Here is a 23,957-nt window from a genome sequence, read left to right as displayed (position 1 = left end):
CTCCGCCTCCCGGGTTTACACCATTCTCCTGCCTCAGCCTCCAGAGTAGCTGGGAGTACAAGCGCCCACCACCACGCCCGGCTAATTTTTGGTATTTTTAGTAGAGCCAGGGTTTCACCGTGTTAGCCAGGATGGTCTGGATTTCCTGACTTTGTGATTCGCCCGCCTGGGCCTCCCAAAGTGCTGGGATTACAGGCGTGAGCCATCGCGCCCGGTCGGAGGTAATTCTTCGTTGGGAAAGAAAATAGTTCATTAAAGGAAGTTTAGGAGTATACTTCCCAGGGAAGGACAGGCTGTATTTTTGGCTGAGGACGAGTTCTGGACAGTTTTCTGAGGGGTGTGTGTGTGTGTGTGTGTGTGTGCCTTTACTAGTGACTCAGGTCACAGTTTTCTGAGATTTTTTCCCCCCCAAGATGGAGTCTTGCTCTGTCGCCCAGGCTGGAGTGCAGTGGCCTCTCAGTTCACTGTAACTTCCGCCTCCCGGGTTCAAGCAATTCTTCTGCCTCAGCCTCCCGAGTAGCTGGGATTACAGGCACGTGCCACCATGCCCGGCTAATTTTTGTGTTTTTAGTAGAGAGGGTGTTTCACCATGTTGGCCCGGCTGGTCTTGAATTCCTGACCTCGTGATCCGTCCTCCTTGGCCTCCCAAAGTCCTGAGATTACAGGCGTGAGCCACCGCGCCTGGCCAGTTTTCTGAGTTTTTATTTGAAATCACAATAAGCAAGAAGGGTCATGGGCTTTAGAGTCCAGGTTAACGAACACTTTTTGGTGCCTATTACTGAACCATTCAGGGTATTCCTGGGGTGGTGACGGTGTTCATTTCAGAAGCCAACATGTGAAGAAACTCGGGTAACTTTTGATAAGTTCATCAACTAAGGCCCATGGCAGAATTTGAGGGTTAAGAGGTGTAATTAGTGTATGGGTAGAAATAAGTGCCTTCTTTCTATATTTTGGCGTTGTAGGAATCTAAAGTAATTCTGCGATAAGTCTCAGTAGACAATTTTCTTAGTTCTTAGAAGTTGGAAGATAAACTTTGGACAACGTATTACACTATGCCCTTTGTAATTAAATAACTCAAGATAATGTGTTAAAGTTTAGTGGAGATTTAAATTACTGAGCTGATTAAAGAGAGCTGTTAAGACCACATGTTTTTAAAAAATGAGTTAATATTACTCCCAGAAATTGTAGGCACCATATAGTGATGAATTGCATGTTTTTATTGCTTACTATTTTCCAGTCTTGCAGAAAGGCTCAGGATTAGCAGCAACTATAAATAATACATTACAATTCAACCTGAAGGCTGGGACGAAGGGAGGAGGACTTGAATTTTAGGCTGGCTCTGGGCTGTGCCTCTCCCATCCATGGGATGTGGAGCCATTGAAGGTTGTGGGGTCACGATGGAGGTGCTGTCTCAGAAAGATACATTCGACTGTGTGTGCAAATGGGCTGGGGCGGAGGAGAGAGAGAGAGAGGTAGAGTCCATCTGGAGACTACTGCAATAGCCATGCTGACGAGAGCGGGGCACAGTAAGAATGGGAAGAAATCCAATAAGAAAATGGCAGTGCGCGGGGCCAACAATGGACGATGACCGAATAGAGGTGGGTCTGGGTGAGTGACGAGAAGTGAAAGAACTGCTCCGTGCTGTCCAGGGAGCCCCTTGACTTCCCTTCTGTCCTTAGAGCGGACGTCCTCCGACCAGCCTCCAACCAGCGCCACCAGGGTGGCGCAAGCCTCAAGCTGGTCAGGTCAGCAAAAGTCGCACGGGAGGCAAGAGCCGACACGCGTGTCCCCCGGCCCCCTCTCCGCTCCCGCACGCCGGCAGTCCCTCAGTTTGACCACTCCCTCCGGTCCTTTGCCTCCCCCGACCCCCAGCCTCCATCGGCCGCCTGCACCACCCTCCGCCCCTCTCCGCCCCCTCCTCCGTGGGGCGCTGACTCGCCCGGCTGCCACGTTTCACTGATGACATCACCAGGGCCGCTCGGCCTTAGCCAATCCGCCAGGGGGAGTCCGAGCGAAGTCCTAGCCAGCGAGTCAGAGGGGAGGGGAGCAGGGAGGGGCGGAGGGTGGGGAGGTGAGGGAGCGGGGAATGGGGCGGACGACAACCCTTCAAGTACGCATGCCCCAGAGGCGCGGCGCTTGGCGGGAAGCTGAGTCCTGGCCTCCACGCCTCACTGTCTATCCTCAGCTCGCGTAGCCGCACTCGCGACTCCCTTTCCCGGCATGCCAGGCGGTGCGGCCGCCCTCTGGGCTGTGTAAAGGCCCCTCGGTCTAAGGCTTCCCTATTTCCTGGTTCGCCGGCGGCCATTTTGGGTGGAAGCGATAGCTGAGTGGCGGCGGCTGCTGATTGTGTTCTAGGGGACAGAGTAGGGGAAGACGTTTGCTCTCCCGGAACAGCCTATCTCATTCCTTTCTTTCGATTACCCGTGGCGCGGAGAGTCAAGGCGGCGGCTGCGGCAGCAAGGGCGGCGGTGGCGGCGGCGGCAGCTGCAGTGACATGTCCAGCATGAATCCCGAATAGTGAGTTCAGGAGAGCACCGGTCGGCTGGGTCCGTGGGCCAGCTTGGGGGATTTTAAAGGGGGCGAGGAGGGTTGGGGCGGAAGTCGGGGCATCGGCTGGGGTGAGGCGAGGGTGATGGGTCAGGAGAGGCTGGCGGCCGGGAGTCGGGCCCCATTGTCTGACGCGGAGGGGCGGCCGGGCGGGGGAGGGGTCGGGTCGGAGGGGTGAGCCGCCCGGGCCTGGACCGGGTCAGGTTGGAGGGCCTGACTGCGGGGCGGGTGCTGAGGAAGTCTGCCCAGGGGCCTGGGGCGGTGTGAAGAGGTAGCTTGTCTCGGAGGCAGTGACTTTTGAAGGAGGACTTGTTTCTAAGAGGAGGGGATGGGGTGGGAGAACCCTTCTAGAGGGCACTGGCAGACCCTGCGCCCGCACTCTGCGGAGCTGTCAGGATCCTCGGGGTGGAAACCAGCTTTACTTGTAAATCCTGAGCTTGTTGGCTCTCTCTTCTTCCATCCTCCCCGCCAGGTTTCAGGTAATATGGATGCTTTTCGGGACTGCGTGGGATTGAGGGGAATGAGTAGATAGGGAGAAGCAACTGAACATTTTTTAGTTCTCTTTTTGAGTTGTGCCTTGAACGAGTTCTTTAAGAGCTCGCCGGGTGCATTGCCCTCCTAAAAACCTGGGCATTTGTGAGTTTTTTTGTTTTGTTTTGTTTTGTTTTTTAAAGAGGACACCTAAGTCATTTTGTCTTCTGTAGGTCAAGGGAAAAAAAACCCAAAAAAACAACTAAAGCCAAGGAGTGTGTTTCTGATACTCGCAAATTAAAGGAAGCTTGCTGTCAAGTTGAAAGAGAAGCGAATGAGACCTATGATAGATCTGTATGTAGTTTTAGATTACCTGCTTGGATGCTTGCAGATAGGTAATGAGGTTCCATGACGTGTCATGAAAAGTTAATGCATTTCTTTTTCTTGCTTACTCAAGAAGTCACCACAGCAGATGTGACACACCTGGCACCTTTCCTGGGAACTGGTGTTCACTTCCTTTGGGTAGAGTTTGTTGGACTCTCCTCAGTGGCCATTTAAAAATTTCCTCTACAGTTTACATGTATGTAAAGTAATGAATAATTGTAAGAGACCGAATTGGTATTCCTTTTCAGTGTCAAAGGCCTTTGAGGGATGGGGGAAAATCAGTATTTGTTGTAAAAGTTGAGTTTATTTGCTGCTTTGGTCAATTACTGCTAAACATTTCCCCCTAAAAGGTCCACTCACCAGTTTAGCTGACTGTCATATGTGTGTCACATGGCTCTTGCAAAATGCTTTCTTCAAGTTTTGTAATACTGTGGCTTGATGCTGAAATCTCTTGCACTATACAGAAACCATAGTATTTTATTAGAATTTCATGCTTTAGAAGTTAAGGATAGTGTTGTTGTAGTGACATTTGCTGTGTTGACAGTTTAAAACAAATTTTTTTTTTCAAGGGCTCCAAGGACAAAGTTGGTTTTGCACAGTTGAATGGAGTTGAACTTGAGGTTCTTAATTTAGTAGTTTTCTTGGTAACAATAAAGAACATGAATTTACTGCTTTATCGAGGTTTATAGACCTCTACTGTTCAGGAAATTTTCTGAATTTGCTATATATATGTATGTTTATTACTGTAAATAAATCTTCAAGATTAGTCGAGAACTTTGACAAGTTACTCAGCCTCTGAATTTTTTTCCCCTTTTGTAAAATAGGATAATTGGAGTCATTATTCCTGTCAGGGTAGTGGTGAAATTCAAATGTATATAAAAGAATTTGGAAAACTGTATGAGCATTCTTCAGGTTGTATGCATCATTTTCATGAAAGGCATTCTATTAGTACTAGGATTTAGAAATATAATCCTTGCATTTAAGAAGTTTAGATATAGGCGGGGCGCCGAGGCTCAGGTCAGTAATCCCAGCACTTTGGGAGGCCAAGGCGGGCGGATCCCGAGGTCAGGAGATAGAGACCATCCTGGCTAACACGGTGAAACCCTGCCTCTACTAAAAATACAAAAAAATTAGCCGGGTGTGGTGGTGGGCGCCTGTAGCCCCAGCTACTCAGGCTGAGGCAAGAGAATGGCGTGAACCCAGAAGGCGGAGCTTGCAGTGGGCCAAGATCGGGCCACTGCACTTCAGCCTGGGCGACAGAGCAAGACTCCGTCTCAAAAAAAAAAAAAAGAAAAAAAAAATAATTTTTTTTTTTTGAGAGGGAGTTTCAATCTTGTTGCCCAGGCTGGAGTGCAATGGCGCAAATCTTGTCTCATCGGCACCTCCGCCTCCTGGGTTCAAGTGATTCTCCTGCCTCAGCTTCCTGAGTAGCTGGGATTACAGGCATGTGCCACCACGCCCGGCAAATTTTGTATTTTTAGTAGAGACGGCGTTTCTCCATGTTGGTCAGGCTGGTCTCAAACTCCCGAGGTGATCCGCCCGCCTCAGCTTCCCAAAGTGTTGGGATTACAGGCGTGAGCCACCGCACCCGGCAGAAATAGGTTTTATACATGTCGAATACCAGTAGATATAGCAAATTCCAGATGTATGGCATGGATGAGAGCAACAGGATTTCAGGGGGATGGTGGGTTGTGATTGGCTATCTGGGTTTTGAAAGACTTTATAGAAAAGAGACCTGAAAGGGAATTGTCAGCAATTAGATTTGGAGGAACAGAGGGAGTGAGGAGGAATTTTCAAGGAGGAGGAGGAGGAGGAGGAATGGCTCATAAATGGCAATGACAGTAATTAATAAGTAAATACGGTGTCAAATCATCCTTTCTTTTGAAGACTGACCTCAACGGGATCAAACCCAGAAACAGTTTTTATATTTTTTTCTGGAATCAAATACATGAGTATCTGGCCTACTATCTTTGTATTCTAGACTGTCTAGTAAAATAATACAGGAATTTGGGAAAACCTTTGCAAAAGTATTAGTGAAAATTACTTAGGAGGGTGAGAGGAAGTGAGGGATATTTTATTAGGGGAGGTCACAAGGGCAGTGAGCAATCAGATTTTCAGCTATCTGACTTTAGCGGTTTCTTTTTGTTTTAATGGAGCTTGTTATCTTTGTAAAAGTAATTAGAGAAAATTTGGAAAATAAAGGAAAGAAAGAAAAGTTCTTTCTTTGTTTATCACTAAAGTACAAGTTCATTCTTTTTTTAACATCTTGTTCCAAACTCCAAAGTCTTATGCTTTCTCTTCAATTAAAACTTTAATGGGTGGATGCTTTTCCTGCTTCCAGTATGTTATCTTAGTAACTTAACAATAGTATATTAGCTAATGTTTACAAATCTACTCCAGATGTTCCTTAACTTACTTTGGTTTATCATTACTAATTTATATTGTTTCTTTTAGAAATTTATAATCTGTGTTATGGGTGCTGCTAAATTTGGTAGTGAAAATGGAATCTTGACAAAAAAGATTCTGAAGCAACAGAATTTTTAGATTTATCTTGGTTTACATAAGGGTTGGTAGCTGTATTACTTTTTTTTTTTTTTGAGATGGAGTCTTGCTGTGTTGTCCAGGCCTTGGCCTCCCAAAGTTTTGGGATTACAGGCCTGAGCCACTGCGCCTGGCCATTTTTTTTTTTTTTTTCTGTTTTCTTTTCTTTTTGTTTGTTTTGAGATGGAGTCTCACTCTGTTGCCCAGGCTGGAGTGCAATGGTGCAATCTCGGCTCACTGCAATCTCTGCCTCCCAGGTTCAAGCGATTCTCCTGCCTTGGTCTCCCGATTAGCTGGGATTACAGGCATGTGCCACTATAACCAGTTAATTTTTGTATAGAGTACCTAGCCATCTCTACTAAAGAGATGTTGGTTAGGCCGAGGCAGGTGGATCACCTGAGGTCAGGAGTTCAAGACCAGCCTGGCCAATATGGCAAAACCCCATCTCTACTAAAATTACAAAAAATTATTTGGGTGTGGTGGCTGGTGCCTGTAATCCCAGCTACTTGGGAGGCTGAGGCAGGAGAATCTCTTGAACCTGGGAGGTGGAGGTTCCTGTGAGCCGAGATCACACCATTGCATTCCAGCCTGAGCAACAGAACAAGACTTGTCTCCAAAAAAAAAAAAGCAATTGAAAGTATAACCTGAACAGTTAAAAAAGTAGATAGAAAGGGCCGTCAAAGCTTTTTTTTTTTGAGGATCTGAAGAAAAATAGGGATTATTTTTGAGCTACGTTTTGAAGCAGGCAGTGATTATTTCAGCACATTAAGAAATGCTTAACATGGCCAGGAGCAGTGGCTCACACCTGTAATCTCAGCACTTTGGGAGGCCGAGGTGGGTGGATCATTTGAGGTCAGGAGTTCATGACCAGTCTGGTCATGGTGAGACACTGCCTCTATTAAAAATAAAAAAGTTGGCCGGGCGCGGTGGCTCAAGCCTGTAATCCCAGCACTTTGGGAGGCCGAGATGGGCGGATCACGAGGTCAGGAGATCGAGACCATCCTGGCTAACACGGTGAAACCCCGTCTCTACTAAGAAATACAAAAAATAGCCGGGCGAGGTGGCGGGCACCTGTAGTCCCAGCTACTCGGGAGGCTGAGGCCGGAGAATGGCGTGAACCCGGGAGGCAGAGCTTGCAGTGAGCTGAGATCCGGCCACTGCACTCCAGCCTGGGCTACAGAGCGAGACTCCGTCTCAAAAAAAAATAAAAAAATAAAAAATAAAAAAGTTAACCGGGTGTGGTGGTGCACGCCTGTAATCCCAGCTCCTCGGGAACCTGAGGCAGGAGAATCGCTTGAACCTGGGAGGTGGAGGCTGCAGTGAGTTGAGATCATGCCACTGCACTCCAGCCTGGGAGACAGAGTGAGATTCCTTCTCAAAAAAAAAAAAAAAAAAAAGAAAGAAATACTTAACATTATTCCCATGATTATTCTTATAACATTTTCCATAATCCACTGGCTTTTAGTGGATTTTTTTGGTGTCAAGAAAATAATTTTGATTGCTTCGTCTTTAAGGAATGTGTTAAGAATAAAGCATGTGTACCTGTCTTCAGTATACCAGCTAACTATAGGAGGAAGAAATATAGTAGTCTACTTGGATCAACTATAATTCTTTAATGCAGAAAAAGTTCGATTACTTTATTTTTAGTCCCTATCCCCTTAAGTATATCATGGCTCCAGAATCTCTCAAAATGTTATCAGTCTTTCAGACTTTGCTCTCCTTTCATGTTAGACTCAAGAAACATTTGACCTTTTTTTTTTTTCTTGCATTGTGTTTCAAATAATGTTTTTAAAAACTTAAGTGTTTGAAAGTGAAATCAGGTTGCCTTTGTGACTTTTGGTGGTGGTTTGAAAAACTCAGAAAAGTTTATAGAAGAAAGATAACTAGTATTCTTACTGTCCAGAATATGATTTTTTAATGTCTGTAGAATATCAACATCTGTAATTCTTCGGTAATTTTTCAGTAGTTGTATAGAGCCTTTAAAAATATATATATTGAGAATTTTGTGTGAATAAGATGATGAGATGATCTTGTAGGATCATATAAAGATAAGAACTGAGGCCCAGCACAGTGGCTCATGCCTATAATCACAGTACTTTGGGAGGCCCAGGCGGTGGATCACCTGAGGTCAGGAGTTTGAGACCTACCTGGCCAACATGGCAAAATCTGAAGTCAAGAGTTTGAGACCAGCCTGGCCAACATGGCAAAACCCCGTCTCTACTAAACATAGAAAAATTAGCTGGGTGTGGTTGTGCCTTCGTGTAGTCCCAGCTGCTTGGGAAGCTGAGGCAGGAGAATCTCTTGAACCCTGGAGGCGGAGGTTGCAGTGAGCTGAGATCAAGCCACTGCACTCTAGCCTGCGCAACAGAGCAAGACTCTGTCTCAAAATAAAATAAAATAAATGAAGATAAGAACTGAAATTTCATGTTAAAAATTTTTTTGTAGCGACTGGGCCTCCTATGTCGTGCAGGCTGGTCTCAAACTCCTGGCCTCAAGCGATCCTTCCGAAGCACTGGGTGGGTCACCATGCCCAGCCTGAAATTTTGCATTTAAAAATTTCCCCCTTTCGGCTGGGTGAGGTGGCTCACACCTGTAATAGCACTTTGGGAGGCCGAGGCAGGCGGATCACTTGAGGTCAGTTCTAGACCAGCCTGGCCAACGTGGCGAAACCCTGCCTCTACTAAAAACACCAAATTAGCTAGGCGCAGTGGTGTGCGCTTGTAGTCCCAAGCTACTCGGGAGGCTGAGACAAGAGAATCGCTTGAATCCGGTAGGAGGAGGTTGCCGTGAGCCGAGATTGGCCACTGCACTCCAGCCTGGGTGACAGAGTGAGATTCTGTCTCAAAAAATAAATAAATAAATAAATAAACATTTCCCGTTTTCATCAAATTAAGGGATGTTGGACAGTTTTTAACCATCAAATATTTTATTTTATTTTATTTTTTTTTTGAGACGGAGTCTTGCTCTGTCACCCAGGCTGGAGTGCTGTGGCCGGATCTCAGCTCACTGCAAGCTCCGCCTCCCGGGTTCCCGCCATTCTCCTGCCTCAGCCTCCGGAGTAGCTGGGACTACAGGCGCCCGCCACCTCGCCCGGCTGGTTTTTTTGTATTTTTTAGTAGAGACGGGGTTTCACCGTGTTCGCCAGGATGGTCTCGATCTCCTGACCTCGTGATCCGCCCATCTCGGCCTCCCAAAGTGCTGGGATTACAGGCTTGAGCCACCGCGCCCGGCCAAATATTTTATTTTATTTTATTTTTTACGTTGTCTTAAAGATGGAAGTGCTTCAAAATCAAATCTTCCCTTGCCAGTTCTCTACTTGGCTTCTTTTTTTTTCTTTTTGAGACAGAGTCTCGCTTTGTCGCTGGAGTGTGTTGGCATGATCTCGGCTCACTGCAACCTCCGCCCTCCAGGTTTAAGTGATTCTCCCGCCTCAGCCTCCCGAGTAGCTGGGAGTACAGGTGCGTGCCACCACACCTGGCTAATTTTTGTAGTTTTAGTAGAGACGGGATTTCACTATGTTGGCCAGGCTGGTCTCAAACTTCTGACCTTGTGATCCGCCCACCTCAGCCAAAGTACTGGGATTACTGGTGTGAGCCACGCGCCCGGCTGCTACTTGGCTTTTAAAGGGAATTTTGCTTTCTGAGTAATTTTATTTCTCAGATATCTTGGTCTTTTTAATTCTGGAAGCAATCTTAATAATTTACGTATGTGCTAACCTCCTGCTGTATTCACATTCCATAGCAATCTGTTGACTGTGTGTTGTGTATGTGTGTGTGTTTTCTCTCCTGGGGAGTTTTGACTATACCTATGTGATGGTTTCACTGTTTGTAGTTGCAATAGTTAAGTTTTATTTTGGATAGTAAAGAATAACTTTCTTTTTTTTTTTTTTGAGACGGAGTCTTGTTCTGTTGCCCAGGCTGGAGTGCAGTGGCACGGCCTTGGCTCATTGCAACTCTGCCTCCCGGGTTTACAACATTCTCCTGCCTCAGCCTCCCGATTAGCTGGGACTACAGGTGCCTGCCGCCACGCCTGACTAAAGTTTTGCATTTTTTGCTAGAGACAGGGTTTCACCGTGTTAGCCAGGATGGTCTCGATCTCCTAACCTCGTGATCTGCCCACCTTGGCCTCCCAAAGTGCTGAGATTCCAGGCGTGAGCCACCGCGCCTGGCCCGAGTGTCTGTTTTTTGAGATACAGGGTCTGACTTTGTCACCCAGGCTACAGTGCAGTGATGCATATAGCTTACTACAGCCTCCAACTCCTAGCCAGGTTTCAGTGATCCTCCCACCTCAGCCTCCTGAGTAGCTGAGACTACAAGCACATGCCACCACACCTGGCTATTTTTTTTTTTTTTTGTAGAGACGGGATTTCAATATGTTGCCCCAGGCTGGTCTCAAATTCCTGGTCTCAAGAGATCCACCTGCCTCAGCTGCCCAAAATGCTGGGATTATAGACATGAGCCCCATGCTTGGCTGAGTGTCTTAAGATGAAGAAAAACTGAAAATGGGTGTAGTGTGCCAATGCATGAGGTATTTTAAATGCATAGCTTACCAGCTTTTTTTTTTTTTTGAGACAGTCTCGCTGTGTCACCCAGGCTGGAGTGCAGGTGGCATGATCTTGGCTCATTTGCAACCTCTACCTCCCAGGTTCAAGCATTTCTCCTGCTTCAGCCTCCTGAGTAGTGGGGACTACAGGCGCCCACCACCGCGGCCACCTAATTTTTGTATTAGTAGAGGTGAGGTTTCACCATGTTGGCCAGGCTGGTCTCCAACTCCTGACCTCAGGTGATCTGCCTGCCTTGGTCCCCCAAAGTTCTAGGATTACAGGCGTGAGCCACTATGTTCAGCTGCTTATCAGCTTTTTACCACTTTGTCGGCACTACATTTTGGAATTTTCCTTTGAGAATTAGGCAAAATGCCCAGACTCCCCCCTCCCTTTAGAGGGAGAGGGGAGCAATTAGATTATTCCTTTGTTTCCCTATAGAAGGTGGAGCTGAGATTACTGCTTTGATATCTGGAATGTAATTTAGGGAAGAAAATTTAGGTCTTGGCCTTTCTTTGGAACCACCCTGGGAGTGTTGCAGATTATAAATAGGGTAATAGTGGAATGATATTAGGGAGAAAAAATGGTCCTGAGGAGCCAGAGAACTGTTGTTAGTTTGTTGACTGACTGAAACATGTGAGAAATAGGGTACGGAAGAAGTAGGAAATAAAGTTTTCCTTGGTCCTTTTGTGACAGGTTGGCTCAGCTGACTGGAACACCCTACACTGCTTTATTAAATCCAAGGTTGTGATAGGTTGCAGTTAAGTTTACTGTGTTCTATGCTTGTAGATTTCCTAATTAGGACAAGTAGTGTTACATATGCATGCCTTTATTCACAAGAGGGACCATTCTTTTGGAAACATCACTTTTTAATAATACTGGGTACTATTTAGCACTTACTCTCAGTGCCAGCCACTTGGCTATTTTTTTTTTTTTTCCCCGAGACAGGGTCTATCTCTGTCTCCCAGACTGGAGTGTGGTAGCACAGTCATGGCTCACTGCAGTCTCAACCTCCTGGACTCTAGTGATCCTTCTCTGTCAGCCTCCTGAGTAGCTGGCACCATGCCTGTCTAATTTTTTTTTAAGCGATGATATGTCAGTATGTTGCCTATCCTGGTCTCGAACACCTGGACTCAAGTGATCCTCCCACCTGGGCCTCTCAAAGTGTTGGGATTACAGGTGTGACCTGCCTCACTCGGCCATCTGTGGTCTTTACATAGGGCATTTTGTACAGTCTGCACCTCGAACTAGTGATCTTCAACAGTGAAACTCAATGAATTATTTAATTCATGTTTTCCAAGAACAATGATGAATTTAATTTCTCTGAATGTATTTCCTTTGTATAACAATAGTACTTAAGTGGAATTACTCTTTGTCCTTTCTACTCTGTGTATAGATATTTTCTAGTATCTTGATTTGGGACAGTTACATTTAAACCATTTATGGCCATGTAGCCATACCCACATTACATTTAATGCATCTGCTCCCTTTGTGTCTGTATACTCATAACATTTTGCATAAAGTTATAGGCGGTTCACACCAAGTCTGTTCATGAACCTCAGATTAAGAATACTTGATTTAGGAGATTGAAAACAGAAAAGAGAATGTTAACTGTCATTATCAGTATTAAAATGTGAAAATGTGAGAGTGACAAAGCTTAGCTTTAAATCTGGTATCCCAAACTAATTTGAGTTGTTTTTTTTTTTTTTTTGAGACAAGGTCTCGCTTTGTTGCCCAGGCTGGAGTGCAGTGGCGCGATCTTGGCTCACTGCAACCTCCACCTCCCAGGTTCAAGCGATTCTCCTGCCTCAGCCTCCAGAGTAGCTGGGATTACAGTCTGCGCCACCACGCCCAGCTAATTTTTGTATTTACAGTAAAGATGGAGTTTCACCTTGTTGGCCAGGCTGGTCTCAAACTCCTGACCTCGTGATCCTTCCACGTCGGCCTCCCAAAGTTCTGGGATTACAGGCATGAGCCACTGTTCCCGGCCTAATTTGAGTTTTAAAATGTGGAGTTTAAGATGTTAGTCTTGGCCGGGCGCGGTGGCTCAAGCCTGTAATCCCAGCACTTTGGGAGGCCGAGACGGGTGGATCATGAGGTCAGGAGATCGAGACCATCCTGGCTAACATGGTGAAACCCTGTCTCTACTAAAAAAATACAAAAAAACTGGCCGGGCGTGGTGGCGGGCGCCTGTAGTCCCAGCTACTCGGGAGGCTGAAGCAGGAAAATGGCGTAAACCCCGGAGGCGGAGCTTGCCGTGAGCTGAGATCCGGCCACTGCACTCCAACCTGGGCGACAGAGCGAGACTCCGTCTCAAAAAAATAGATGTTAGTCTTAAAGTGGGTTAGATGAAATTTATAAAAATAGTCAAATAGCTACATTTATAAAAGGCCATTTGAAACAATTTTGTGAAATATATAATGTGGATAATTATGTAGTGCTTTATGTGTAGATTGGTGGTTAGCATCTATCCTGATGAAGAGCAGTTGGATTCATTACTTACTAAAGCTAGTGAAATCTGAACTCCAAATTAGGCATTTTCACCAGGCTCTTTTGAGCTGAGCTAACTTACTCTCTCTTTTATTTTTATTTTTTAATTAACTAATTTTTTTTTTTTTTTTTTTTGAGACAGAGTCTCGCTCTGTCGCCCAGGCTGGAGTGCAGTGGCGCGATCTCGGCTCACTGCAAGCTCCGCCTCCCGGGTTCACGCCATTCTCCTGCCTCAGCCTCCCGAGTAGCTGGGACTACAGGCGCCCACAACCGCGCCCGGCTAATTTTTTGTATTTTTAGTAGAGACGGGGTTTCACCGTGGTCTCGATCTCCTGACCTTGTGATCCGCCCGCCTCGGCCTCCCAAAGTGCTGGGATTACAGGCGTGAGCCACCGCGCCCGGCTTTTTTTTTTTTTTTTTTTAGAGAGGCTCTCTCCATGTTACCCAGGCTTGTCTCGGCTCAAGCAATCCTCCTACCTTAGCCTCCCAAAGTGCTGGGATTAGAGTTGTGAACCACTGTGCCAGGTTGACCTTATTCTCTACTAACACAAGTGTTCTAATTTAATTTAAGCAGTGAATCACACTTTTCTTTGTATTTGGTCAGGTTCTGGGTGCTAGTTTATTTGATTCATTCTGATAGGCTTTTTGTTTTTGTTTTTGTTTTTTTGAGACAGAATCTAGCTCTGTCACCCAGGCTGGAGTGTAGTGGGGCTCGATTTCGGATCATTGTAACCTCTGCCTCCCAGGTTCAAGTGTTTCTCCTGCCTCAGCCTCCTGAGTAGCTGGGATTACAGGCGCCTACCACCATGTCCGGCTAATTTTGTGTATTTTTAGTAGAGATGGGGTTTCGCCATGTTGACCACGCTGGTCTCTAACTCCTGACCTCAGGTGATCTGCCTGCCTCAGCCTCCCAAAGTGCCGGGATTATAGGTGTGAGCCACCACACCAGGCGTCAAGAACTTTTTATTTTTGAGACAGGGTGTAACCCTGTCACCTAAGCTGGAGTACAGTAGTGAGATCACGGCTTACTGCAGCCTCAACTTGCCAGGCTCTGGTGATCCTCCCATCTCAGCCTTTGGAGTAATTAGGACTACAGGCACATGCCCATACCTGGCAGTTTTTGTTTTTGTTTTTTTTTTTCTTTTTCTTTTTGTAGAGACTGAGTTTTACATGTTGATCAGGCTGGTTTTGAATTCCTGAGCGCAAGCGATCTTCTCTTTGACCTTCCAACATGCTGGGATTACAGGAATGAGCCACTGTACCTGGCCTTTTCTACATTAAATATTTGTTATTAAAAAACAAACCCAGGCCGGGCGCGGTGGCTCACGCCTGTAATCCCAGCACTCTGGGAGGCCGAGGCGGGCGGATCATGAGGTCAGGAGATCGAGACCATCCTGGCCAACATGGTGAAACCCCATCTCTACTAAAGATACAAAAAATTAGCTGGGCGTGGTGGCGGGCGCCTATAGTCCCAGCTGCTTGGGAGGCTGAGGCAGGAGAGTAACATGAACCCGGGAGGCAGAGCTTGCAGTGAGCCGAGATTGCGCCACTGCACTCCAGCCTGGGCGAGACTCCGTCTCAAAAGTTGTAGTTGTCTATACATACATACAAAGGTACACACATGGAGAATTTTATCTTGGAGGAAGGCTTGGTAAAGAATATAGCCCTTTTGGCTGGGCGGGGGGCTCACGCCTGTAGTCCCAGCACTTTGGGAGGCCGAGGCGGATGGATCGCCTGAGCTCGGGAGTTCGAGACCATCCTGGGAAACACGGTGAAACCCTGTCTGTACTAAAATACAAAACATCAGCTGGGTGTGGCGGCATGTGCCTGTAGTCCCAGCTACTCAGGAGGCTGAGGCAGGAGAATTGCTTGAACCCTGAAGGCAAGGGTTGCAGTGAGCCGAGATTGTGCCACTGCACTCCAGCCTAGGCGACAGAGCAAAAAACTGTCTCAAGAAAAAACAAACAAAAAAGGAAAATAGCCCTTTTCTATCATCAGAGTACTAAGAGTTGAGTTTTTTTTTCCTGTTTTTTAAAAACTTTTGTTGTTGCTTGTTTTAAATTACGAAACATGGACTGTGGCCGGGCCTGTAATCTCAGCACTTTGGGAGGCCAAGGCGGGCGGATCACAAGGTTAGGAGATCGAGACCATCCTGGCTAACACAGTGAAACCCCGTCTCTACTAAAAAATACAAAAAATTAGCCAGGCATGGTGGCAGGCGCCTGTAGTCCCAGCTACTCCGGAGGCTGAGGCAGGAGAATGGCGAGAACCTGGGAGGCGGAGCTTGTAGTGAGCCAAGATGGTGCCACTGCACTCCAGCCTGGGTGACAGAGCAAGACTCCGTCTCCAAAAAAAAAATAAAACATGGACTGTGCTCCAGGGGCTTACAAATTAGTTAAGAAAATGACTCATGTTCAAACAAACATAATCAATATAACGATTAATACAAGTTAAATATTGTGATATGTTTACGAAACAGCGTGGCAAAATAGTGCGAAAGATTGGAGGAAGGCGCCTATAATTTCTGTTAACGAAAGTTTTAGTTATGTTGATTCAACTGGAGAGGAACAGAGCTCCCAAAGGACTCCCAAAGGACTCCAGAACACTAGATGTTTGTCTGAGTGGGGTCAGCAGAACTGAGTTCCCATCAGCCAGAAAGTTTATGTGTGTACATTATTTCCCTTAACCATCACAATAATCCTGTGAAGAAAATGTCCTAGTTTTACAAAACCAGCCGGAAAGTTTATGTGTACATTATTTCCCTTAACCGTCACAATAATCCTGTGAAGAAAATGTCCTAGTTTTACAAACAAGGAAACAGAGGCAGAGAAGAGTTAAATGACATGCCCAATGGCATTCAAAGTAAGCAGCTGAATTGGAATTTTAACTCAAAGACTTGGATGTCACAGTACAAGTAGGCTCTTTCTGCTTTACTACGTGTGGTTACTTCTAAGAATTTAACATTTTAGACTGGTTGTGGTGGCTCACTCCTGTAATCTTAGCACTTTCAGAGGTTGAGGTGGGTAAATCGCATGAGCCCAGGAGTTTGAGACCAACCTGGGCAACATGGTAAAACCTCGTCTCTACCAAAAATAAAAAAAAACTAGCTGGGCATGGTGGCATGCGCCTATGGTCCCAGCTACTTGGGAGGCTGAAATAGGAGGATTGCTTGAGCCTGGGAGGTGGAGGTTGCAGTGAGCCGAGATTGCACCATTGCGCTCTAGCCTAGGTGACAGAGTGACAGCCTATCTCAAAAAAAAAAAAAAAAGAAAAAAAAAATTTTAGTCAAGTAATTAGGCACTAACATTTTGTGGTCAGTTACTTTAAGAATTCATGATTGGAGGCCTGGTGTGGTGGGTCATGCCTATAATCCTAGCACTTTGGGAGGCTGAGGCAGGAGGATTGCTTGAGGCCAGGAGTTCATTCAAATCAGCCTGGGCAACCTAGTAAGATCCCCTCTCTACAAAAAATTAAAAAATTAGCTAGGTGTGGTGGTGTGCACCTGTAGTCCCAGCCACTCGGGAGTCTGAGGTGGGAGGATTGCCTGAGGCCAGGATTTTGAGACCTGGGCAACATATGAAGACCCTGTCTCAAAAAAAAAAACTAAAAAACTAAAAAAATAGCCAGGTGTGGTCGGTGTACTTGTGGTCCCAACTACTCGAGAGGCCGAGGCAAGAGGGTTGCTTGAGCCCAGAAGTTGGAGGCTGCCGTGGGCTGTGATTGCGCCACTGCACTTCAGCCTTGGTGACATAGCAAAACTGTGTCTTTGTGGTGGTGGTGGGTGGGGGTGGGGGAAGGATTTAAGAAGGGTTTGTGAGGTATGTATTATTTATAAATGGGCTTTTAACTTTACCCTTCACATCTTGGGTTGAAATTAATTGTATCCATTCTCAGTTTTTCTGTCTTGTTATATATTTAAACTTGGAGCCTTAGAAGTCATGGATGTCTTTCTATGAAAAGCAAATGAAGCAGAGAGCTGCCTTCTCTTGCAGTAGAGGGCACACTTTCAGAGCATGTTACTGTTTTATGCATTACTAGGCTTTGGGAGTTGTGACTTGTATGATCATAGTACTTATAACTGTTAGGCAATTTTTAAACTTTAACTTTAGATTATATATGTGTATATATATGTATTATATATCTGTGTTCCTTTGTCACCGATAATCTGAACAGAAGCTTTGGATAAATAGCTTCAAAGTTTTTGTCCAAACCTCTGAAATTTGTATTGTTACCTCATGGTTTTGGTAGGAGGAAGGAGAAATAACCATGGCCACTTATTGTGCTTCTGTATGTGCCAGACAGTATGTGCTAGATGTTTCAGAAACGTGATTTATAATCCTGACAAGAAGCCTAATTGGGTGGTAGTGGGTGCTAATTGAACCTTATAGATGAGGAAATTGAGGCTCATGGTGGTAAGTGAGTAACTTGCACCAAGATCCTATAGCTAGTATGCAGTAGAGCCTGAATTTAAGTACAGGTCTTCCAGGTCCAAACGCATGCAGACTTTGAGAGGTAAGGAGGTAGAGAACATTGAACACACCCTTCTTGGTGTGTTTTTCAGCAAATACTTGTTGTATGCAGATTAAAGACTGTCTACCCTTTTGTCATCTTGTGTCACTTGCTGCTTCCTTTGGCACTACCAAAATTTCTTTCAGAATTTCAGCTTTGAATTTTTATTTTTATTTTATTTATTTTTGTTTTGAGAAGGAGTCTCGCTCTGTTGCCAAGGCTGGAGTGCAGTGGCATGATATCGGCTCACTGCAACCTCGCCTCACAGGTTCAAGCAGTTCTCCCTGCCTCAGCCTCCTTAGTAGCTGGGACTAGAGGCGCCCACTACCACGTCCGACTAATTTTTGTATTTTTAGCAGAGATGGGGTTTTACCATGTTGGCCAGACTGGTTTCGAACTCTTGGCCTCAAGTGATCCACCCACTTCGGCCTCCCAAAATGCTGGGATTACAGGCGTGACTCACTGCACCTGGCCAGCTTTGAATTTTTAGAATACTGTTCTAAACATAACTGTATTGGAACCTGGAAAATTAATCTATTGTCTCTAAATATCAAATAAAAACATGTAATTTTAGTGGTTGATTATGGGAACCATTTTTTTTAAGATGGTTCATCTGAATGGAAACTTTTTTTAAAATTGCTTGACTATTTCCTTAAATTTGGAGAAAGACCATTGCCCTCTCAGATTCCTGGTAATTGATCATATTGACCATTTATATTGACTGGCAGGCTGCTTGTCCACAGCTGAATGTTTGTTTAATTTTTTTTTAATTATAAAAGTAATATGTGCTCACTGTAAAATTCACAGTACAGAAGCATATGAACTAACTAAAAGTTCTTACCTCTTGTCTCCAGCAAGGAGTGTTTCAACCTGAAGGTCGGTTTTGAATTGTGTTCTGTGGAGTGTACTTAAAGTGAGTGAAGAAGAAACATATATGTCAAACATGATCATTACAGCTGAAGTTTTTATTATTTTATACCCCAAGGTTATTAAAATAGTATGTAGTTTAGTTGTCTTGATAGTTTTCCCTTAAACTTTATTTGGCCAGTGTATCAGGATTTTGTTTTAAATTTGATATGTGAGCTTAGTCTTATGCTATTTTCAAAGAAGACATTTAGAAGAAGATAAAATAACATTCCTGTCTTAGTCTGTTTTCTGCTGCTATAACAGAATAGCACAGACTGGGTATAAACAGTAGAAGTTTATTTGGTCTGTGGTTCTGGAGGCTGGGAACTTCAAGAGCATGGTTCTGGCCTTTGTGCTGTTATCATATGGTGGAAGGTAGAAAGGCAAGTGAGTATGTCAAGACAGAGAGCACGAAGGGGCTTGAACTCACTTTTATAACAGAGTGACTCAGGAGAAAGCTAACCCACTTTTGAGAGAATGCATTAATCCATTCATGAGGGCCGAGCCCTCGTGACCTAATCACCTCTCATTAGGCTCTGCATCCTTACACTGTTGTATTGGGGATTAAGTGTCTAACACAGGAACTTCGGAGGATACATTTAAACCATAAGAATTCCTGTCATGCAAATGAATCCATTCTAGATGAAAGAGAATAAATATAGTTTCCATTGCGCTTTTTAGAATAGGCCTTTTCTAAGGTACTTACAGCTGATATTATAAAGTTTGTATTTCTGTTTGTATAAATTTATATTTGTATTTCTGTTTGTACAAATACAACTATACACTATAGTTCTCTGCTGTTAGACTTTTTTTCTTCCTTAGCATGTTTCCAAAGGGTGGAATATTGAAAGTTGGGTTAATGTCAAATAGCTTTCTTTTGTAAAGTGTTCATTGACATGTGAACCTTGTCTGAGAATCTAGATTTTATTTCATGAAAGAAGAAAACAGTATATTCTCATTTAACCCAAAATTTAACTTCATGTACTTGTGGCTGTATTGGGAGTATGCCATTGCTATCTGTTTACAACCTTGACCTACTCTACCTACTTAGAAGTAATTTGTGTTATGATCGGTGTGCTATGCTGACATATGCTGAACACATTTGTAAGGGTGTTAAGTCATTGAATAAAATGCTTTTCTTCTCCTTTCAAATAACATTTTTTTTCTCCTGGTTATAAAAGTCATACAAGCTTATTGCAGGTTGTTAAAAAGGTATAAAGAAGAAACCATCAATCCATTATAATCTTGCAGTTTAGATTTCCTGCTCCAGCCTCTGAGTGCTGAGATGAGCTAGCCATGCCTAGCTCCTCTAAAGACTTTTTAAAAAACAAAAATGAGGTTATACTTAAAAAAAAAAATTCCGTAATCCTTTCACATAACAGTGTTATTTTGGAGGTTTTAGAATTTCCAGTAGCATGTTAGATTCGGAAACAAGCTGATTCATCCTCTACTTTGTACTGTAGGCAAGAAAAGAATTTTACCTAAATAGAATTTTGAACCGAAAATCTGTTTTTCTAACTTTTTATTTAAAAAATATTGTTCCATGCTTTCACAATAGTGACTTTTAATTTATATATATATATATATATATATATATTTTTTTTTTTTGGAGACGGAGTCTCGCTCTGTCGCCCAGGCTGGAGTGCAGTGGCCGGATCTCAGCTCACTGCAAGCTCCGCCTCCTGGGTTTACGCCATTCTCCTGCCTCAGCCTCCCGAGTAGCTGGGACTATAGGCGCCCGCCACCTCGCCCGGCTAGTTTTTTGTATTTTTTAGTAGAGATGGGGTTTCACCGTGTTAGCCAGGATGGTCTCGATCTCCTGACCTCGTGATCCGCCCCCTCGGCCTCCCAAAGTGCTGGGATTACAGGCTTGAGCCACCGCGCCCGGCCCTAATTTTTATATTTTTAATTTAGAGATGGGGTCTCACTCTGTTGCCTAAGCTAGAGCAAGTGCAGTGGTTCTATCCTAGCTCACTGCAACCCGGAATTCCTGGGCTCAAGTTACCCTCCTCTCTCAGCCTCCTAAGTAGCTGGGGCTACAGGTGTGCACCACTGTACCAGGCTTTTTTTAAAAAGGTATAGGAAATGGTAGTGCTTGCATACAAAAATGGCATAGGTACATACGTCAGCAGACATCAAGACTATATTCAGATCATAAATGTACATATATGTACCAGTGCCATTTTTGCACGCCAACAAATAATGGAAATAGAACTCTAAACTGAAATTTGAAACAAGGGTTCTGGGGTGAGCCCTCTTACTGATTTGTAATTGAATATATATAGTTCAATTTTTTTCCCATCTGTTAAGCAAAAGATGATTCTAATGTTAGCAAAAACTCACATATCCTGTCATTGATCATTTTTTCCTTAAATTTTTTTAAGAGCTGGAGCTTCTCACTATGTTGCCCCGGCTGGTCTCGAACTCTTGGGCTCAAGTGATCCTCCAACCTCAGCCTCCCTAAGTGCTGGAATTAACAGGCCCAAGCTACCGTGCCTGCACCTGTCATCAGTCATTTAACTTCATGCAAACTGAGTAGAATAAAACTCATCCTTACTGTACCTTATTGCTTTTGTTTTATCGTTGGAATCTCAGTAGACCAAAAGTTGATTTATAGGAAAAACTGATAGCAAAAATAATTTTTCTCTTGTTGCTGTATTTGATGCCCACCATCTAGTTGTTAAAGCCTACTGTTAATTTCTCTCTGCCTACTTCTTTCTGTCCACGCTTATTCTATGCCATTCTTGCCTTAACTGTTTTTAGCTTTCTCATAGAGTGAACTTTTAAAATTAAAATATAATATCTGCTCATAGTATTATAAAATTCAAGCAGTTCAGCAGAATTTCACTGATAATAGAAATACTTGTACCTCAAAAGCAGCTTTATTTTACAAACCCAGCCCAATTTGTGATTAGATTTAACTTGAGAAAACGTGAAGTGTCTCTCATATTGTTTAAAAATATTGTAAGTTGCTGGGCATGGTGGCTCATGCCTATAATCCCAGCACTTTGGAAGGCTGAGGCAGGTGGATCACTTGAGGTCAGGAGTTTGAGACCAGCCAGGCCAACATAGTGAAACCCCATCTCTACTGAAATACAAAAATTAGCCAGGCGTGGTGGCACAAAACTGTAATCCCAGCTGCTCGGGACACTAAGGCAGGAGAAGTGCTTGAACCCGGGAGGTGGAGGTTGCAGTGAGCCGAGATCATGCCATTGCACTCCAGCCTAGGCGACAGAGCAAGACTCTGTCTCAAAAAAACAAAAAGACCGGGCATGGTGGCTCATGCCTGTAATCCCAGCACTTTGGGAGGCCGAGGCAAGTGGATCACCTGAGGTCAGAGTTTGAGACCAGCCTGACCAACATGAAGAAACCCCGTCTCTACTAAAAATACAAAATTAGCTGGGTGTGGTGGCACATGCCTGTAATGCCAGTTACTTAGGAGGCTGAGGCAGGAGAATCCCTTGAACCCGGGGGGTGGGGATTGCAGTGAGCTGAGATCCTGCTATTGTACTCCAGCCTGGGCAACAAGAGCAAAACTCCGTCAAAAAAAAAAAAAAAAAAAAAAAAAAAATATATATCTATATCATGAGCTAGCTTTTTGAAGTGATTGTCGTTTTTCGTTTTGTTTTGTTTTGTTTTTTGAGATGGAGTCTCGTTCTGTTGCCCAGGCTAAAGTGCAGTGGTGCGATCTCAGCTCACTGCAACCTCTGCCTCCCAGGTTCAAGTGATTCTCCTGCCTCAGCCTCCTGAGGTAGCTGAGACTACAGGTGCTTGCCACCACACCTGGCGAATTTTGTATTTTTAGTAGAGGCAGGGTTTCACTATGTTGGCCAGGCTGGTCTCGAACTCCTTACCTCAGGTGATCCGTCTGCCTGAGCCTCCCAAAGTGCTGGGATTACAGGCCTGAGCCTCGCCCGGCCTCCTCATAATTTTTTTAACCTTTATAAAAACCTTTTAAAACCTTTTCTAAAACCCTTTTTATTTTGAACTAAATTTAGATTTACTGAAATTGTGAAATCAATGTAGAGTTCTTGTATACCCTTCACTCCACTTCTCCTAATAGTTACATCTTACATACATGGTACTTTTGTCCAAATTAAGAAATAAATATTGGTACAGTGTTAACTAAACTATAGACTTAATCTGGTTTCTCTAATTTTTTCACTAATGTTCTTTTTCTATTCTAGGATCTAATTCAGTATACCATATTGTATTTAGTTCTAGGCCATGTTAGCCACCTTCAGTCTGTGACAGTTTCTCAGTCTTTCCTTCTTTTTCGTGATCTTGACACATTTGAAGAGTGCTGATAGGTATTTTGTAGAATGTCTGTCAGTTGTCTGTCAGTTTGCATTTGTCTGATGTTTTTTCTTTTTTTTTTTTTTTTTTGTGAGATGGCCTCACGCTCTGTTGCCTAGGCTGGAGTGAAGTGGTGTGTTCTTGGCTCACTGCAGCCACCACTTCCCAGGTTCAAGTGATTCTCCTGCCTCAGTGTCCCAAGTAGCTGAAACTACAGGCATGTGCCACCATGCCTGGCTAATTTTTTGTATTTTAGTAGAGAAGGGGTTTCACCGTGTTGCCCAGGCCGGTCTTGAACTCCTGAGCTCAGGCAATCCACCCGTGTTGGCCTCCCAAAGCACTAGGATTACAGGTGTGAGCCACCATGCCCGGCCAATATTTTGAGGGATATACTTTGATGAGGTCATGCAAATATCCTGTTTCCCCTTAGTTTTACCCATTAGCTTAGCATTTATCTAGTAAATCTTCCTTGCAGCAATTATTTTTTCTTTTTCTTTTTTCCTTAATTTTTTTTTTTTAAAGGGATGGATCTCACTGTGTTGCCCAAGTTGGAATGCTGTAGTGAGTTCATGGCTCACACAAACTCCTGGGCTCAAGTGATTCTTCTGCCTCAGCCTCTCAAGTAGCTGGGACTACAGGCATAGACCACCACACCCAACTGATGAAAAAAAGTATTTTTAGAGATGGGGGTCTTGCTGTATTGCTCAGGCTAGTCTTGAACTTCTGGCCTCATGTCATCCTTTTACCTCAGCCTTATAAGTAGGTGGGAGTTACAGGTGTGAGCCACCACACCCAGCATTGCAGCAATTATTAATGTAGTGCTACTGGTCATTTTCTGTTTTTCTCATTTCTTCAGCATGTATTATTGAAGTCCTATAAGGAAGACTTGTCTCTTCTCTCCCATTTATTTATTTAATCATTTATACTGGTAATGAATTCATGGGTATTTATTTTGTGAGTTATAATCTGATACATAGTTATTTACTATGTGCCTCAAATTGTTCTGGCTTGGCTTTTTTTGTTGTTGTTGTTGTTGTTTTTTTGAGACGGAGTCTTCCTCTGCTGCCCAGGCTGGAGTGCAGTGGTGCCATCTGTGCTCACTGCAACCTCCACCTCCTGGGTTCAAGCAATTCTCCTGCCTCAGCCTCCTGAGTAGCTGGGTCTACAGGCGCCTGCCACCATGCCTGACTAATTTTTTGTATTTTTAGTAGAGATGGGGTTTCACCCTGTTAGCCAGAATGGTCTCATCTCCTGACCTCATGATCCGCCCGCC

General features: G+C 44.4%; 1 protein-coding gene across 3 annotated transcripts in view; it reads left to right on the top strand.

Annotated features, from left to right (window-relative positions):
* The first annotated feature begins 2,003 nt into the window (after positions 1–2,003).
* Positions 2,004–23,957, top strand: part of RAB1A (RAB1A, member RAS oncogene family) — a 48,031-nt gene continuing 26,077 nt past the window's right edge. The window contains exon 1 of one of the 3 annotated variants that reach the window (XM_003908736.3): positions 2,004–2,517. In XM_003908736.3, coding sequence (XP_003908785.1) covers positions 2,495–2,517 — 23 coding nt within the window. In that variant the 5' untranslated portion in view covers positions 2,004–2,494. Of the gene's footprint in view, positions 2,518–3,337; positions 3,373–23,957 lie in introns of those variants that run through there. The other 2 variants (XM_021924889.2, XM_009184321.2) reach the window with 2 other exon arrangements.

This window comes from Papio anubis, chromosome 14, assembly GCF_008728515.1.
Source record: "Papio anubis isolate 15944 chromosome 14, Panubis1.0, whole genome shotgun sequence".
NCBI lineage: Eukaryota > Metazoa > Chordata > Mammalia > Primates > Cercopithecidae > Papio > Papio anubis.
The sequence above is the reverse complement of the archived record's forward strand: the minus strand, read 5'-3'. Positions and strand labels throughout refer to the sequence as shown.